The sequence below is a fragment of the Heterocephalus glaber genome, unplaced genomic scaffold (genome assembly GCF_053883595.1).
Source record: "Heterocephalus glaber isolate CG9 unplaced genomic scaffold, H.glaber_assembly_v1.0 deba00001454, whole genome shotgun sequence".
Taxonomy (NCBI): domain Eukaryota; kingdom Metazoa; phylum Chordata; class Mammalia; order Rodentia; family Bathyergidae; genus Heterocephalus; species Heterocephalus glaber.
The window spans coordinates 16,339,545-16,359,706 of NW_028258303.1; the positions used below are offsets into that span (position 1 = coordinate 16,339,545).

Below are 20,162 nucleotides of genomic sequence, written 5' to 3' on the forward strand. Positions count from 1 at the left end.
ACTAGATTAAGAGAAACACAAGTCTGGATAAGCACAACAGATGATATCTTTAAAAAATTGAAGTTAAAAAGGAGATTTTTAAATGTAAGAAACAGTGAAAAAAGAGACAAAAGATTCAAGGAGAACTGATGGTTATTCCAAGTAGATAGAAGATCTGGCACATGGTAATAGATGTCTGTGAGGAAATGTATCAGAACAAGGGAACAGAACAAATACTAAAAAGTATAGTTCAAGAAAAACTTTTTGAAACAAACATCAAAAAAGATTCATAACTATATTGGAAGAACACACTTTATACCTGACAATTTTAAACCCCTATGACTAACACGAGACATATTCTAGTAAAATTATATGGGCTACATAAAAAAGACAAAAGTCATTTAGTATCTGGGTATAAATGTTAAATGATTTGTAAGATAAAGCAAATGAAATTATCATCAGACTTTAAAAAATAATTCTTGACACCAAAGTAAGTTGGAATTGCTTATTCAAAATTCTCAAGGAAAGAAAATGCAAAGAAAAAGAAGGGTTTTATAGCCAGCAAATCAGACTTTCAGATATTAAGGAATAAAATTGTCATTACTGTGGAAGAACTTAGACTGATCATGGGTTCTTCCTATGTGATGTGTTAGAGAATGAACTTTAGACAACATGACCAAGACAGTACTGGTGACCCTGAACATTCATGGCTGCCAAGGTTATAAAAAAGGAAATGTGGGACATTTTAGTGCATGAAGGAACATCAAAACCAAACCTACTCATACCTTCGTTGTCAACTGTCAGGACATTGTCAACTGTCAGGACTGTCGATGGACACACTGAATGCACCATGAGTGCATGAGAAAAAGACCTCATGGTGAGAGACAGTTCATCAGATAGGAAAGGGCTGGGAGCAGGGGGAGATGCAAATTAAACTTCAAAACACAGGAAATTTAAAAAGGCAGACAAAACTAAACTGGTATCTTTGGATATACACATGGATAATAAACTTAAAAGGAATCCAGAGAATGACTACTTTTAAGAAATAAAGGGTGGTGACTAGAAAGGGGGACATGAAAGGTCAACCATATGCCTAGTAAAGTTTTATTTCTTGACCTTAGTGGTGTTTAGAAAATGTTTTACAGTATAATAACTTAGTGAGCTCTAAATCATTTAAAAAAGTTTTAGTTTTAATTACACATAGATAATTTAGAGTTGTATATATTTATGGTGTTGTTATTTATGAATATACTGTGGACCAGATAAAGCTAATTAATATATCCATAACATCAAATATTCATAATTTTTTGTGGTGACATTTGTGGGGTTTTAATTTTATCTGTACAATTTAAATATATAGAATCACATTCATCAAGGGGAATTTGTACCTGTAGATGGTATATTTTGATTCCTCTTTTTCTCCCAATCCCTTCCCCTTCCTCCACCACCTTCCCTCCTTATTTATTTATTTATTTATTTATTGGTACTGGGCATTGAACTCAGGACCTTGTGCTTGTGAGGCAGGCGTGGTGCCAGTGAGCTAAATCCCCAGCTCTCTCCCCTCCTTATTTACAAAAGCTTTGTTTCTATTTTTTTCTTCTTTTCTCATTTTTTCCCTTCCTTTCCTCCCTCCCCCTTCCCAGTTTCCCTTTCCTTTTGGACAATTTCTTCCTATTTCACATGATCTGTTGTACACTTTGTTCCTTATTTACCCTTTCAGTTTCTCACACCAGAGAGAATGTGATATTTACACAAATGTGTCCAATTTATTTCACTTCGAAGTATAGTCTCAAGGTGTATCCATTTAGCTATTATGTTGGCTGTTGGTTTGACATAGATGGTTTTTAACAGATTAAGAGAAAGACCATCTGTTCCAATTTTCTGTAGGGTATTTATCATGAAAGGATGTTGGACTTTGTCAAATACTTTTTCTGCATTTATGGAGATGATCATGTGATTTTTTTTTGTCTCTGGCTCTGTTGATATGGCATATTACATTTATTGATTTACATATATTGAACCATCCCTGCATCCCTGGGATGAATCCTACTTGGTCATGGTGTATAATTGTCTTGATTATTTGCTACATTCTATTTGCCAGTATCTTAACTGAAGATTTTTGCATCTATTCTCTGTAAAAAGATTGGGCTGTACTTTTATTTTTTGGTTGGATTCTTCTCTGGTTTTGGTATCCAGGTAATACTTGCTTCCAAAAATGAGTTTGGGAGCATTGATTCCCTTTCTAGCTAATTAAAGAGTTTGAGGTGTAGTGGCATTAGATCTTTAAATTTCTTGTAGCATTTAGCAGTAAAACCACTAGGCCGTGGGCCTGTCTTTGTGAGTAAGTTTTTAATTACATTTTTCAATTTCTTTTACTGATTTTGGGTTATTTAGAATTTCAATATCTTCTTGATTAAGCTTTGGTAATTCATATGTATTTAGGAAACTGTCCATAATGAGTACAGGTTTCGAAGTAGGTATTGATGATGTGGATTTCCACAGGATCTAATGTAATTTTACCCTTTTCATTCCTAATTTCATAGATTCGAGTATTTTCTTGACTTTTTTTGATAAAGTTGGCTAAGGATTTATCAATTTTATTTAATCTTTCAAAGAACAAACTCTTTGATTCATTGATTTTTTTTTGTATTGTTTTCTCAGTCTTAATTGCATTAATTTCTGCTCTGATCTTTGTAATTTCCTCCCTCACATGAGTTTTGGGTTTCATTCTTCTTTTTCTAGAAGCTTGAGGTTCAACATTATGTTATTTATTTGAGCTTGTTCTGTTTTCCTAATGTGAGAATTCAGTGTTACAAATTTTCATCTTAGGACTGCTTTCATTGTGTCTTGTAAGTTTTAGTATGTTGTATCAGCATTATCATTTAATTGTAGATACTGTTTAATTTCTTCTTTAATTTCATCTGTGACTCCTTGGCTGTTCAGGAGGGTCTTATTTAATTTCCATGTGTTTATGAAGTTTTTGGGTTTTTATGCCATTGATTTCCAGTTTCATTGGACTGTGGTCAGATAATATGCGTGGAAGAATTTGAATTCCTTTACATTTACCTAAGCATGTTGTATATGGTCTATTTTGGAGAAAGTGCTCTGTGCAACTGAGAAGAATATGTATTCTGATGTTTTGGGGTGGAGCACTCTGTAGACATCTACTAAGTCCATTTGTTCTCAAGTAAGGTTCAGTTCTCCTATTTGTTGATTTATTTTGTCTAGTTGATCTGTCTATTTGTTACAACAGTATTACAGTCCCCCATTACAACTCTCTTTGTGCTTATTTGATTTTTCATGTCCATTAATATTTGCTTTTTATAGTTGGGTGCACTGATATTTGGTGCCTTTATAATTTTTATCTCCTTGTCTTGAAGTTCACAATGTCCTGCTTTTTTCTGGTTTCCTATTACATGGAATATTGTTTTCCATCTTTTGACTTTTAGTCTATGAATTTTTAAAAAATTAAATGTGTTTCTTATATGCAGTATATTGTTGGATCTTGTTTCTCGATCCATTGTGCCAGTCTGTTTCTTTTGATTTGAACTGAGACATTTACATTGATGGTTGCACTTGATATGTATTGACTTATCCTTGTCATATTATTTTCCTGCTATTAGTTCCATCTTTCCCCTCTGTTTAGTTGCTTGCTCTACCTGGTGGTTTCTTTTTATTGGTGTTCTTAGAATTGTTGTTTTTATTATTTCTTTCTAAAATATCCTTCAGAAAACTTGTTGAGTTGGGTTGATTGTGAATTTCTTCAGTTATTTTTTGTTATGGAAATATCTTATTTCTCCTTTAATTTTGAAAGATAGTTTTGTAGGGTATATCAATCTAGGTTGGGGGTTTTCTTTTAGGGGTTGAAATACTTCACTTCAAGCTCTCCTTGCCTTGAGGGTTTGTGTTGAGAAGTCTGATGTGATTCTGATGGGCTTTTAAAAATATGTGATTTGCTTCTTTTCTCTAACAGCTTTTTATATTTTGTTCTTGTGCTGAATTTCTGGAATCTTGATTATTATATGCTTTGATGTAGATTTATTTTGGTGATGGCTATTTGGACTTCTATATGCCTCACTTATGTGTATGTCTAATTCTTTTTTCATGTTTGGGAAGTTTTTTGCCATTACTTCTGTGAACAGATTTTTTATGATGTTTGTGCTATCTCTGGCTTTCTCATTGACTCTGATAGATTTTATATTGTTCTTTTATACATCATCTTGAAATTGTTGGATTGATTTTTTTTTTATGATCCCTTCCTATTAGAAATCTTTCTTTTCATAGTAGGTAACTGCAATCCTATATTATAGATCTGATATTCTATCCTTAACTTGGTTCAAGGAATTGCATATACTTTCAATGGAATTTTAATCTCCTGGATATCTGTTTGAATCTGCTTCATGGATTCCAGTTCTTTCCTATGTTGGGCATTCATGGATTCCATCATTTCCCTAAGCTGTTCTATTTTTTTATCATTGTCTATTCTAGATTCATCGAACATGTCTTTCATTTTGATTGTTATTTTTTTTACCTGAAAGATTACTTTCTCTATAGCTTTATCCATCTATTCTTTTTTTTATTTCTTCTGCTACCATTTGAGTAATTTCAGGTAGGTGGCTTCTGATTTCCTCTAACTAATTGTCCCCTGGACTTGTCCTGGGTGGGCTGGAGGTCTGAGGTTGCCTTTTGCTTCTGTGTCTTAGAATTTTCTGTTTATTTTATTTTGCTTTTTGAGTTGTTACTTATAGATTTCTTATGGTAGATAGCTTTATCACTAGTTTTGAGGGTTCTCTAGGAAACATCTATTCCTCAGAGATGTCTTCTATGTGTAGGTGGTTCTTGGTCTTTGTGTCTATCCCAAGATCCTATCTTCCCAGTTTATTAAGGGTCAGAGGTTGCTCTCTATTTAGCTCAGCACCCAATCCTTTTGGTACTGGACTATGGTGATAGTTGTGACAGTCACAGTGCTGCCATATGGGGAGAACAACTGTTTACAACAGGTATGACATTCTGGCTAAAGTAATATAATTAGCAATAACAATAGCATCAAGCACAGCCTAGAAACTAAGAAACTGGGAACTATTAGTTTGATACCGTTAACCATATGAGCAATCTCTGCCTTTATATACCAAAATCCAATATAAACCAGAAACTTGTATGAAATGAATTTCCCTGTAGTAGATTGATTTTACCACTTGTGTGTGTAAATTTAAGAGGGATAGGGGATAAAACAGAGGACATAAATGAAGAGAAATATAGCAGAAAGAAGACTAGAGGGCAAAGGATGAACACCCAAGCTTTGGGAAACTGGAGAAGAAGGCAGGAGAGAAAGAATGAAGGAGAAAGCAAAAGAATATTGCAGTGAACCAGAAAGACAGGAGACACTGTTCACTCACATGAAAAATACCACAATGTCAAGAGAAATAGTTGAGGAGAGAGAGGAAGAAGACAAAAAGAACAGAACAAAAATAAAGGTAAAAAACCTAAACATCCAAGGGGAAAAACAAAACAAAACAATCAGACAGAAAAAGGAAAATGAATCAAGCAAATGAAGAAGAAAAATAATAAAATTCCTCTGGTATCCCCAGTTCTGTGTCAGTGTCCAAGAAGATCCTCAAAATATACTGTGTCACCCCTCCAGTTCTGCAGTAGGTTTAGTTCTGGGTACTGGTTTTGGCCTCCAGATGTAGGAGCTGTGGGCATTCTTCAGCCAGTAACTTTCCAGATGCCCCTCAGGTGGCTCGCCCACCTCTCCACATTGCTCCCCCAGCTGCTGTGGTGCCTTCAGATGGAGCCAGGCGAAGACTGCTCCCAGATGGGTGCATGGTTGACCCCTCCTGGACCTTGCACAGCCTCTTCTGTTCCACACTACTGACTCCTCTCACATGCTGGCCATCGGGTGTGGGTGGTCACCCTTGTGCTGACACTGGCTTGCTGGCTTGCCTGTTTGTGTCACCAGTTGCAGGACTGGGGGAGGAGGTGTTCCTGTCCTGCCCCTGGCCAAGGCCCCTTGCCACCCGCACCTCTGCTCTCAGAGCAGGAGGATGACTCCAATTCGTTGTAGCTGGGCTAAGACTGGTTTCTGGGGACTGCTAGAGCAGAGTCTGGGTATTCCCACTCCCTGCTTCTCAGAATGTCCCCCAGTCTGCTGTCCAAGTGCTGGCAGTCTACTGTGACTGGATGGCCCTTCCCTCCTTCCACTCTGGGGCACTGGCAGTGAAGCGACCATGGGGATGTTCTGTTGTCAGAGTTCAAGCCCTAGCTTTTTGAAATAAAATGGCTGCCCTGCCCACCTGGTGTACATCCACTGATTATGTGCCGGGTCGCTGTTCCACCTCATTCACCAACTGTTGATTCTAGGAGGCTGCTCAGGAAAGTGTTCTCATTGCTGTGTCCAATTGTATTTCGCATGAGCAGCAAAGTTATTTTCTCTGCCTTCCCACTGGCGCGGTTACACAGTTGTTCTGCTACACTGTGAGGTCTCTGGTTTGCAGCAGTGAGCTATTTCTTCTGTAGCAATGGATCCTTTCTTTTTTTTTTTCCTTCTCTGTCAGTTTCCACATGGTTCCCATGTGCCCTCCAGTCACTTTGTTTCCCCTCTGGGCTGTTGAGTTCCAGACTCTGGGTGCTTTGTCCTGGATGCTGACTCTCCGCTCTGCCATTTTTTCTCTCCAGTTTTGCTCTTAACTAACATTTTTCAGAGATGTAAGCAATATGTTGTCTTAGTGGAGAGATGACTAATAATTTTACGAGTTAGTTAAAACATGAAAATCACAGATGAAACAACCAACGTTGGCTTTCTGCTTGTTTTCTCTATAGATTTTGTCCATTTGTTGCAATACAGATTAAAGTTGTTGATTGCAGATAAGGCACACTGGAATGCAGAATTTGCTCAGTATACAAAACAAGTACAGCAACTTTTTATTAACCCCAAGGGATTATACTCTTATAGAAGAGTCCCACAACATCACTGAGCTGAGTCCTTGCTATCACTTTAGTAATGAATGTATCTTACAAAATTCATGCACAGATTTATCTCACTGTTGTAAAACAAACCGTCTGCATTGCATTTTTTGTTAAAGAATAATTCCACTAGGTGGAGGCATTTGCTCAGTTTTGTGGTTCTCACTAAAGTACAGCAGTGAAGTCCATTGAGCAGAACATCTCAGAAATAAGGCCAATGGCCTTAGGCCTCTCAAGGACTGGTGCTTTGCAGTGTGATAGATCGCAAATGTATAAACATTGCTGCAAGGAGTTCAGTATTTGCTGTTAATGCTTAGCAAATGAAAGCAGTAGGTTTTTAGTATCTCATTTAATTGTTAGTTCATGCATTCTATAGTGATGTACTGATTAAAGGTCTATAGTAACAAAATATATTTTTATTGTAGTTCACATGTTTTGTGATTTATTGAAGATGATTTTTATTAATGTATAAAAATTTTAATATAATGATTTATACTAGTAATTTCATGTAAAATTGTACCTCTTTAAATTATGGGAAAATATTTTTTTTTGAGGTTACTGTGTAAGTGACAAAAATGTAAGAGACAGTTCTTAAAGTAACTAAAACATGAAAGGCCTAAAATTCTGTGGACAATTTTTCTTTTCAACTTGAAGCTTTTTGTGGTTATCTTCTTGGGTGTTTACTTTTCTGTTTTTATTGGTACCAACATTATATGGAAACAATATCTTCCTAGTTAAGTAGGAAATCCATCTGCTCCTCATTAGTTGTATTTGAAGTCATAATATTCTGTGTCATCAGTTAATTGACTTCAAGGAAGTAAGTCTAAAACATTGAGCTTTCTAAAATTGGTCCAATTCTCTTTTTGTGCAATTGATTTTCAAAGTCTTTCTTCTATGAACACTATTGTTTCTAATTTTATTGTTTTAAAGATATCCTATTAATTGTCTACTGCTGTTCTCATAAACTGATTCAAAACACACAGACTTTTGTCCTCCAACCCCTTAGAAATTTTAGTTGTTATTTTATTTCTGATGTTATTTTTTTCATCTTATATCTATGGTATATGGAAGAACAAGTCAGATGTGGATAAATGTATTGTTAGAAAGCTAGTTTTTCATGTGTAATAGTTCTTGTATCATTTTAAAATAATACATTTAATTTGTCACTGAAATGAATTGCTTGGTGTGCATTGGAGGAAATGTCTCATTCGCCCAAGCATCTACTGATTGATTTTCTTCTTAGGATGAAAGCTTGGCCCACCAGTTGGTGGAGCTAGGCTACCGGGGGACTGGAGAGATTCTGAAAAGAGAAGATTTTGAAGCAAGGAAGGCAGCTGTAGAGATAGCAAGACTGGCTGAAAGAACTCAGAAAAAGTAAGTGTCCATGCCTCAAATCTAGATTTTGTTATATTCTACAATCTCTGGAAAAAAACAATATTTTGGGCTTTATTGCAATTTAGAAATATTGGCTGGAAGCAGGTAAAACTTGGAATGTCCTGAAGCATGTGTTCAACAGATCAAGAATAGGAAGAACTATAATGTGTTTGCAATAAAGCCACATAAAGCTTTGAGCTGCTAATTTAAGAAGTGTAAATAGCAAAATATGGTCATCATACCAATAAAGTCCTTTTAAGGGAACTCAATATTACTCATTTTATGCAATGACATACTAAAAGCGTGGAGTAATTGTTGTCTTAGAATTTGTGTTTTTGAGGCTTGCAAACTGACATTATGTTCTTATTTATCTAAATGTTGATTCATTTAACTGAACCACTGACCTTTGTTAATGTGGCTGATATTAGGTTACATAAAATATGAATCTAATAAAATATATTTCCTATATAATGAAAGTGATGTATTCCTAAAGTGAACTGCATCAAATAGTAAGACAATTTTGAAAAGACCTGGCAAATAATCATCTATTTAATTCTAAAAAGTTGTGAACATTGGAGAGGATAAATATGTGGCTATCCATATATAAGTCCTATGTAACATGTTTAAAATACCTAGTAATTATAACAAGAAATTCCCTTGAGCTCATTATAAATAACAACATTTGGTGGCAGGAATTGGTTCTGAGTTTGTGAAAGTTAAGATGACCATTCTAGAGATTACTGTGTTTCAGAATCATAGAAGATTAGACTTGAACATACTGATATTTGGAAATATATTTATTTTCTATTGCTGCCATAACAATTGCCACCAAGGTAGTGGCTTAAAACAGCACAAATATCTTTTTTTATAGTTCTGTACATATGGTGTGACTTAGCTGAGTACTCTGTTCAGTATACCTCAGGACTGAAATCTTGCTGTTGGCCAGACTGAGCTTTTGTCTGGAGGCTCTCTGGCTCAGACTGCTTCCATTCTCATTCAGAGTGTTGGCCAGGTTCAGCTCCTTGTGACTGGGGGACTGAGGTTCTCATTTTCTGATCAGCTGCCATTTGGAGGCCGGTCTTTGTTCATGCTATCCCCTCCACTCCTCCAGCAACAGAAGGTCAAGACCCTCTCACCCTTGAAACTTATCCAACTTTTCCACTGATAGCACCTTTAGGGGCTCCTGTGATGACCCTGGGCCCACCTAGACAGGATTATCTCTCTGTTTTTAGGTCTATAATCTCCATTGCATCTGCAAATTTCCTGTAGGTATGTAGTGTTATATTGTCATAGGTTCTGAGGATTAAGGAATGGACATCCTTCAAAAGGCATTCTGCTCACCACAGGTAATTTATATAAAATTTCAATAGTTTATTATACACACGTGCTCATTCTGATTTTTATTCTTGAAATGAAGCCTATAGTATGTGTACAGTTTACACGCATCAGATACAAAACATCAGAGGGAGTCATGTCTTTCTGTGAGAATGAATTCATATTTATCAATCAGGAGCCAAAGTGCCAAGATTCTTGTGAGGTTTTACATGGAATTTATGTTCATTCCTGTGTGATTGTATAAGACATATAACCTATTTCATATCAAGAGGAGTTAAGGGAGCTATACTGTAAGTTCCATTCTTTTTACATGTCCATTTTGTGTTCGAGGATCAAAGTGGGCATTTCCTCTATGCAATGCTCTCTTTAACTGGCCAGAGCTGGAAGTCATCAGGCTACTTGAGTGCCAGTCATGGGAGGCTAATCCCCACCCCAAGTTCCTAGGCTGCGAGGAGAACCCTTTCATCTGCACATCTTCTCTGGTTGCCTTTGTAATGGGATGTGTCCCATATGTTGCCTCTTGCCCCATGTAGGAGCTGCTGTGCTATCTTCCCCACCAGGTTTATGGTAGTGTTGTTGATGGCAGAGCCAGCAGAGGGGGCCCTAGGGCCAAATATGTTCTATGCTTATATTTGCTCCATGGTAACTCTGGAAATATGTTTGAACATTCAACTTCGGGTGAACAAATACCAACTTAGAGACACTTGATTCTGCTATCAGATTGTCTTGCATTAATATCTGTAACATGCAGATGAGAAATCCAATTAGATCACAATCTTCTGGTCCAACAAACAGAGCATCCATTTCAGGAAGTATTGGTATCCATGAGTGTTACTTACAGCAGAGCTCCACAGTCTGGAGAGATGAAAGTTAAGGATATTTGAAGGAAATATTTTGATGAAAGGAGGTCTCAGAAGGCAAAAAGTAAAAAAAACTTGGTTCCTGCCTCAAGAAGTTTGTGGACTAGATAAATGGAAGAAATTACATTCTTAGTGGGAACAGAAAATGTAAAACAGTCTGGCAGTTATCCAAAATGTTAAAAAAAGAGTTACCGTGTGACCCAGCAATTCTGCTCCTAAGTATGTACCCAAGAAAATTGAAAACATTGATCCACTTAAGTAGTCAAACATAAACATTCATAGCAGCACTATTCATGGTAGTCAAAAAGTAGAAACAAGCTCAGATACCCATCAACAGATGAATGGATAAAAATGTGGCATGTAATTGTCTATTATTCAATTGTAAAGGCATGAAGTTCTGTAACATAGTATAATAAGGATAATCCTTGAAAACATTAGGGTAAGCAAAAGGAGGTAGACACCAAAGAGAACATGTTGCATGATTCTATTTATGTAAAATGGCCAGAATAGGTAAATCCATAAAAGCAAGTAGATTCATGGTTAGCAAGGGCTAGAAGGAAGGAGGAATGGGGAGGAAAGGCTAATAGATATGGGATTTATTTTTGGAGGGGTGACAAAATATGTAATTAGGTATTAGGGATGATTGTATAACTTTGTGTATATACTAAAAATCCCTTGAATTGTATACCATAAAAGGGTTAGATTTGCATTATGTGACTTATATTTCAATAAAAAAGATAAAAACTACAAAAGGTAATAAATGCAATCATAGGTACTGTGATAACACCTTGACATACTACAGTCAAAATTTGGTGAGCTGAGGATGTAGCTTAGAATAGAGTGCTTTCCTATTGTGCATAAGACCCTGGGTTTGATTCCCAATACTACCCAAAAAATGAGGGTGGAAGTTCAAGGATGGAGAAAATTCTTTTTAAGGTAGGACTGATAATTGACTCTTAAAGATAAATAAAGCAAAGAAGGATGTTGTGATGAACTCATCTATTTTGCCTTGATTCTGTGATAAATGCTCCCTCTTTGCAAATCATGTTTTTTCCTCTCTTAACTGAGTCATTCCTTAGGCTGGACATTTTTCTGGATGGGCTTGTGAGATTATCATTCTCTTCACTTTGTACCATTAGAAAAGAAATTCAGCCTTCTTAAAACTGGCTCTGGGATAATGACCTTACTTGACTAAAGCATATCTGAAACAAAGATGGTAGGAATACACAGTAGCTCTGATGGAGCCTTAATTGTACCGGCTTGGCTGGGACCATCTTCTTGGAAGACTTTGTGATGACCCTTTGGAAATCCTTTAAGAAATTGCCTGTTATAAGCTTCAAGTTTTGAATGTACAGGGATCACTGTGGTCTTTCTATGCCTGATGGAAAATATTTCTATGGCGATTTAAGGTAAGGGTTTTTCTTTATTTTTTAAATTCAGCAGGATGCTGTTTTGTTTAACAGACATCATAGACTTCAAATCAAAGAACTTTTAAAGTTAGCAGTTTCTGCAAGCACAAAAATATACACTTATTACATAACATGTTGTAATAAAATTTGGTCAGCTATATTATCTTAAGATAAGCTATCAGTCCAGTATATATTATAGATTACTGGAGTAGAATAAAATGACATGTACTCTGTCTTCAAGTTCCTCAGGGGATTCTATTAATGCAAAAGCTGGAGAAGTCCCAAACTTTCTTATATTGTTCAATCTAATCAATTTATCATTTGTTAACTTCTTCTTACTGCTACGATAATGTGCTTGTTTCCTTCAGTTTGTTTTTAGCAATAGGAATTGGAACTATCTGTTAACTGACAAAATATTCTTTTAATTTTATGAGGATGAATTTGGATAAAAGGTCAGAATTTTTTTATGTAATATGCCTTTATCCTATCTACTTGTTTTATCTTTGGATAAAGTTTTATAATCAAAATGAATACCATATACTTAGAATTAAATGAGAGTTTATATATAAATATGTTCTATGAGATGATTTAAACTTCTTACTTAGTTTCAAGTATCATATTTTTAAAGTTATTCTCATATGGTTTGTAGCTTTCAAATCCAAATCATGCAGTTGTGATCTTTGGCAGATCAGCATTTCCAGGAAGTAGACAGTGAGTTAGTGCATAAGCTTTGGTTTGTCTGAAAATCTTTTGTAGGGTGTATCTGTACTCCTGTGGAGTGCATGGATTTTGTAAAGCCAGAAGCTTCCCATCTTTTGTTCATCTTTTCCAATCAATATGGTATCACTACTGGAATTAATCCATGTGGAGTTCTGTGGGATTCCAGCTGGCCCAGATTCTATTATAACAGAGGATAGGAGGTGGACTGTGAGTGAATATTATTACTATTTGTTCCATTTGAATTCAAAATGATTTTAACTTCATTTCCTGACTAGGATAGAAAGAACTTATTCTCAAAATCAGTAGCTACATGGGGTCTTCCTGAAGCTATAGTACTCTGTTCAAGCAAGGAATAACACTGCGGCTGCAGTCAGGACTATTATGTGGGTGAGCTTGGGGTTGGCCACAGCCATTCTTCAGGATTCAGTATGGGGGCTGTGCCATTTGACAAGTGCGACTATCTGAATTAGATGTTCATGTCAGTGATCCCATGGACACAGGGACCCTGTTGTAAACTAACCTTGGACAGGACTCCATTTACTATCTGACCTGCTATGTGTTGTTTCTGCCTTCTGTGGACTTGCTGTCTGTTCATTTTGGGGATTTCTTAGAGAAGAATGTTGTAATCTCCAACTACGATTATGAATTTTTCTTTTTACCTTTTCTGATTAACATATTTTGATGTCAGATGTATATGCTTCATGTTTTTATTTCTCCTTAAAATAAAATGGATTTATATTATTTAATATAACTTTCACCCCTGGCAAAATTTCTTTCACTGAAATTTCCTTTTTCTTATATTCATATAGCTACCCAACTTTTTTAAAAAAAGAATATTTATATCATTGTACTTTTAACTTATCTGTATTTGCATATTTAGAATGGATTTCTCATAGATACTATATATTTATGTCTTGTTTTTGAGAATCAGTATGACAGTCATCACCTTTCATTTGTATGTTTGGAGCATCTATCTATATTTTATAATTATAATTTGGTTGGATTTAAATCTACCATCTTGCTAACTGTTTTCTATTTGTCCAATTTGGTCTTTTTCCATTTTTTCTCTTCCTTTGTCTTCTTTGAAATTTAGAATTTTAAAAAATGAGTCCATAATAATTTCTACTGTTGGCTTTTTATTTATAGTTTTTCAAACATCTTGTTAGAGTTTGCTCTTTAAAAATATAGTGGCTACTAAAGAGGATGTAAATACTCATGTTTAACTTATATGTAACAGTCAACTTTAAAATACCATTACTCCTCTTCATGGATGGGAGAACCTCACCATTGTTGTAGTTCTTCTCTCCACATCCTGTGCTGCCTCGTCTTTTCTTTTACTTCCAAGCATGTTATAAATTCTGCAAGATGATGTTAACATTTTCATGGAAAATAGCTATTTTTGAAGTTATTACAAATAAAAAATTTCCTTTGTGCTTACCCCTTGTCTTTCATTTCAGGTCTTTTTCAATTTCTTTATGTGGATCCACATTTCTAATTGGTAGTGTTCTCTTTTATATGAGTAATATGTTTTAATATTTCTTGTAGAATTGATTTTGTACAGTGAATTTCCTCATGTGTCACTTGTCTACAAATGTATTTTGCTTTTCATTTTGAAAGATATTTTTGCTTGCCTTAGAATTCAGGGTTTTATCCAGGCCCAGCTTTCAGGAATCCCTGCCCATCTGTGCCTTGATAAGGGCTGGGCTTTCCATCTCCCCACGCTCTTGATCTTCTTCAAGCAAGAGCACATCTCTCTGAAATTTAACGCTTAGTAGCATGTGGTCTTAATTTTTGTATAAAGTTGACATTTTCTGCTGCATGAGCTTGATCAAGATGATTATATTCTAAACTTTTATGTAAAGAATTGTATCATTTCTGATTTGTGGAGAGTAAGTACTATAAGCGATACCTTGTTATTCCATGCAAGATATAGTTCAACTAACTTATTACATTTCTTTGGCAGAACCAATGATCGAACCCAGGGACTTTACAGTGAGCAATATCCCTAACCTTTTTTTAAAATTTCGAGATAGGTCTCACTAAGTTCCTAAACTACACAGGCTGGGTTCAAACTTGCAGTCCTTCTGCCTCAGCCTCCCAGCATATTAGGATTACAAGTATGTGAACTTCTTACTACTTTTAAGATACTTCAATTTCTTATAAACCCCCATTTCCTATTAAGTAAGTGGGAATATTGTCAACTGAAATTCTTCTCTCTTCATAATTTATTTTCAACTTTTTGATTTTTGAGATAATTGTCTTTATTTCATGCTTAGAATTTTATTAGAATTCTAAATAAATATTTATGTGGAACTTGTTATTGAAAAATAATTTCAAATGCAACATTTTCCTAGTAAGATCCATGTACAAAGAATTTCTGACTCGTGGAGAGCTATTCTTTCATGTAATGAAGGGTTTGACTAAGCATATGTTTATCTTAAAAAGTATTTCAAATACACTTACTGAGTCTTAAAATCATATGATATTAATGTTCACTATATATATATTAGTTGGATATTGTAACACCACTAAAAGTATATGTTCACCTTTTCTTTCCTTGTTCCCTCTCCCTCCATTTCAGTTTCTTTCCCCTTTTCTCTCTCTCTCTATTATATATATATATATACACATACATATATACATATAGATAAATATACATATTCATATATACATGTACATATATACACACACATATTCAACAAGCAAATGATTACAAATGATGTTGATATTTTCAAGGAACCTCATATCTTGTTATCTATCTACCCATCCACCCACCCATCCATCCATCCATCTTCTATATACCAAAAAATGTTTTTATGTCGTTGTTCATTTGTCAAGCACTAATAGGTACATGTTCATATATATAGCTAATTCTAACTAAGAACAGCAAACATATACTTCACTTAGATAACTGTTTTTATAGTTGACATATTGTTATTGTCATACTTATAGATCTTAAGCTTTTTGAGCTTAAACACAGAGAAAATTATATAGACAAATCCACTTAATGACAGTTCAGCTAATAAATACAAGAGGAAAAATGTAATAGCTATTTCCCTCAGAATCTTATGTATATTATGTCCTTTTTAGTCTTAATTTAGTTCTACCTAAATTTTGTTTATTCATTTAATACTAATCTACAATTTCTTTGTAGGCGAATTTGAGGGTCACTTTTCAAATTCACCCTACTTGTTTCTCCCCTCTTGTTTGACTTCTGCTGCTGCCTTTAATAGCAGAGAGATTATCCATTTCTTAAAGTGTTCCTTTTAGTTGACTTTTATGACCTTATAATTTCTCTAGTCTTGCTGATGTCTGCTATGTTTTTGTGTTACTTCCCTTCTTTGTACTAACTTGGGTCTCTCCCAAAGGACAGGTCTTTGGTTTTTGTACCTCTTATGTTTACCACTTTCATATTTTACCTATTTTTATGTCTTCAGTTAATCTGAGTCAGATTGCCAAGCTTAACTGTTGTTGTGGACTTTTAGCTCCGTGTCCAGCAGTTGTCTTTCATTAACAGTAGTCATCAGAAATGTTGGTGTTTGTGTCTTTGTTAATCCACATTGTTCTTGTTCCTGGTTCTCTTTCCCTTATTAGAATTCAAGAAGACATAGATTCTTAAGAATTTATATTGTTATTATACTTTTATTGTTAATTGTTAAACCAATAAAAATACCTTTAAAAATAGGTCATTCTTGTTCTTTCACTGAATTCTGTTTCTCATAAAAATGCTGATTTTTTTTTTTTTTTTTTTTGTACCGGGGATCGAACTCGAGTCCTTGAACTTGCGAGGCAGGCGGCAGAGCCACTGAGCTAAATCTCCGGCCCTAAAATGCTGATTTTTTATGCTAGTACTTCTATTTTTTCATCCTGTAGATTTTACACTTTAGAATATCTTCAAAATCTACCTGATAAACAATTCTCACTGTGAATTAACAATGGACTCTTGTTGATGCTTGTTTATACTTCCTTTTACATTCATACATTTTAATTTAATAATAAAAATAGCTAAGCTAATTGAGCTCATTCTATCATTCAGTTAGTACCAAAATCCTTTTAAATAGAGACTTACTTAATTATTAAACCCGTTTCATGAATGATGAAATGGTGTTACAGAAATGTGTGTAAAATCCTTTGACTAGTACATAGTGGAGCTGGGATCTAAATCCAGACTGAGTGGCCTTAGAGCAGTGGTGACAAACCTATACCACGTGTGCTACAGTGGCAGTTTGTATTGTTGAAAGCTCTGAAAGGTTTGCCATCACTGCCCTAGAGCCTTCAGTGCTTTTTCCAGTACTAGAATTCATTATCAGAGAGATTTTCTTTCTGGCTTTATTGAGGTATGACTGACAAAAATTGTGCATATTACACAATGTGTACAATGTGATTTTTATTATACAAATACATTGAAAAATGATTACCACAATCAAGCTAATTAACATATCCATTATCTTACAGTTACCCTTTTCCCCCATAGTCCAGACATTTAAGATTCCTAGAGTAGCAAATTTCATGTATATCATAATTAATTATAGTCACCATGCTGTATCTTAGATCTCTAGAACTTATTCATTATGCAGAGCTGAAGCTGTAACTTTTGACCAAATCTCCCCATTTCCCTCATCCTGAAGCCCCTCCTTCCTATTTCTGAGTTTGACTTTTTAGATTTTACATAAGAGTGAATCATGTAGTATTTGTTTTATTGTGCTTGGCTTATTTAGCTTAAAGTCTCCAGGTTCATCTGTGTTGTTGCAAATGATAAGATTTTCTTTTTTAAAGGCTGAATAATATTCCTGTGTGTGTATATGTGCACACACACACATACACTTGCACGTGAGATACTTTCTCAATCCATTCATCCATCAGTGAACACCAAGTTTGGTTTCATATTTTAGTTCTTGTGAATAATGCTGCAATGAATATGGGCATGCTGATATCTTTTTGGCATACTAATTTCATTTCTTTTAGATATGCATTCAGAAGTGGGACTGCTGAATCATATAGCAATTTTATTTCGAGTTTTTTTGAGGAATCTCCATACTGTTTTCTATAATAACTATTTACATACAGATTTACATTCTCCAGAAAGCATGAGGGATCCCTTTCCTCTGCATCCTTGTCAACACCTGTTATCACTTGTCTTGTGATAATGGCTGTTCTTACACGTGTGAGTTAATATCTCATTGTGGCTTTGATTTGTATTTCCCTGATGGTAGTGATGTTGACCACTTTTTCATATGCTTGTTGGCCACTTATATGGCTTTTTTTTTTTTTTTGGAACCGGGGATGGAACTTGGGTCCTTGCGCTTGCACAATATATGCCCTTCTTTTTTGGAAAAATGTCTATTCAAGTTCTTTGACTTTCTTCTTTCTTGCAATTAGGTTGAATTCCTTATACTTACTTTACCAGATACATGTTTTGTAAATATCTCTCATTCTGTTGATTGTCCCTTCACTCTGCTGGTTGCTTCTTTGCTGTGAAAAATCTTTTTAGTTTGATGCAACTTTATCTGTCTATTTTTTGCTTTTGTTGTTAATACTTTTGGGATCATGTCCATAAGTTGTTGCTCTGACCAATGAATGACTTCCTTCTTACCTAAGCTTTCTTCCAGTACTTTAATAGTTTCAGGTCTTAAATTTAATCTTCACTTTGAGTTGATTTTTTTTGTTTGTAGGAAGAGATAAGGATCAGATTTCATTTTATTTGCATGCAGATACTTATTTTTTCCAATATAATTTATTGAAAAGAAATTTCCTTTACCCATTGTGTGTTCTTGGTGCCTTATTGAAGATCAACTAACCACAAATGTGTGGATTTATCTCTAGGTTCTTTGGGCAGGATCATTAGTTTTTATGTCTGTTTTTATTACAGTATAATATTGTTATGATTGCTATACCTTTGTAGTATATTTTGAAATCAGGTATTGCAATGGCTCTAGACTTTTTCCTCATGATTGTTTTTAATCTATTTGTACTTTTTTGGGTTTTATTTGAATGTTAATGTTAAGATTTTGTTTTCTATTTCTGTGAAAAATGCCATTACAAATTTGAGAAGAATTGCACTGAATCTGTAGATCACTTGAAATGATATGGATATTTTGATATTAGTTCTTGGAATGAACATGGGCTACCTTTCCATTTATTTGTGTCTTCTTCATTTTTTTCAGCAAAACTATAGTTTTCAATATGTTGATATTTTACCCACATGATTAAGTTTATTTTCTAAGTTTTAATATGCTATCGTAAATGAGATTTTTTAAATTTCTTGTTTTGTATAGCTTATTGTAAGTCTATACTAATGTAATTGATTTTTGTATGTTGATTTTATATCCTGAAAATTTAGTGAATTTTTTACTAGTTCTAATAGTTTCTTGGTGGAATTTTAGGTTTTTTTTAAATGTAGAAGATAACAACTAAAACAGAGAGTTTTTCTTCCTTTCAGATTAGAATGTCTTTTACTCTTTTTCTTAACTGTTTTGAGTAGAGTTTTTAGTACTATATTGAATATATGTGGAAAGACTGACAATCCTTGTTTTATTCTGATATTAGAAGATAACTTGCTATCATTGAGTATGATTTTAGTTGTGGGGTTGTTCTATGTGTCCTTTATTACTTGAGGTGCATTCCTTCACCTAATTTGTGGAGATCTTCCTTCATGGAAAGTTTCTAAAACACTTTGTAAGGATCATGCCTTAAGGGAAAAGATTGCAGTTTAGACTTAATGAATCTTAAGTTGATTATAATGAGTTACTAGATAAAAGAAATGGAATGATTTAAAAAAAACCTGAGGGGAGTTGCTGTTTATGTCAATTGAATAAAAATTTGAAACTAAATTTGAGACCTTCAAACTGCCCATTAAACATCAAGTTATTGAATTAATCATTTACCACTATAGTGATAAATATTGTTCACAGTCTAATGATTCCTTTAATCCCTGGTTACTTATCATTGTAATAAGTTAACACAGAAGGTTAAATCTAATTGAGTTCAGAGAACCTAAAAATGCTTCTAGTCTAACACACACATACACAATCTCTTTGTCTCCTTTATCTTCTTTTTCTTTTCTCTTTTAAAATATTTCAAACCACTCTGAAGGGAAAATAACTAAATAGAGAAGTAGACATCTTCTACAACAATATATTGTTCTCAAAGTTGTCAACATTCTCAGTTAATTTGTTTCGTTGATTATTTTTCCTGTTTGTTTTTATTTGATGGGACAGTTCTTTAAAAAGTAACCATAGATATTATCTAAGGATGGCAAAGGGTTTGCCCCATTTGTAGCTAGAGAAGTTCATTTCCAATGATCAGTGAATGATATGAGTTTCAGGAAATGGACCAACAGGATTTCTTCCATGTTTACATGAGTCAGTTCAGCACATCTGAACATCAATTATTCCTTTTTCTCAAGCATATTTCTGTGGTGAATATTCACTGAGAACACAGAAGAGATATAATATGTATTTATATTTGTAATATTCAGTTACTGACTTTTAAAAATTTATACAATGAATTGCGCTTGTATCAG

At 34.5% G+C, this 20,162-nt stretch overlaps 1 protein-coding gene across 2 annotated transcripts in view; it reads left to right on the plus strand.

The window, feature by feature from the left end:
• Cfap299 (cilia and flagella associated protein 299) overlaps positions 1–20,162 on the plus strand; it is a 595,444-nt gene that overhangs the window by 3,561 nt on the left and 571,721 nt on the right. For both annotated transcript variants that reach the window (XM_021260977.2, XM_004847996.4), the window contains exon 2: positions 8,186–8,316. In XM_021260977.2, coding sequence (XP_021116636.1) covers positions 8,186–8,316 — 131 coding nt within the window. The remainder of the gene's footprint in view (positions 1–8,185; positions 8,317–20,162) is intronic.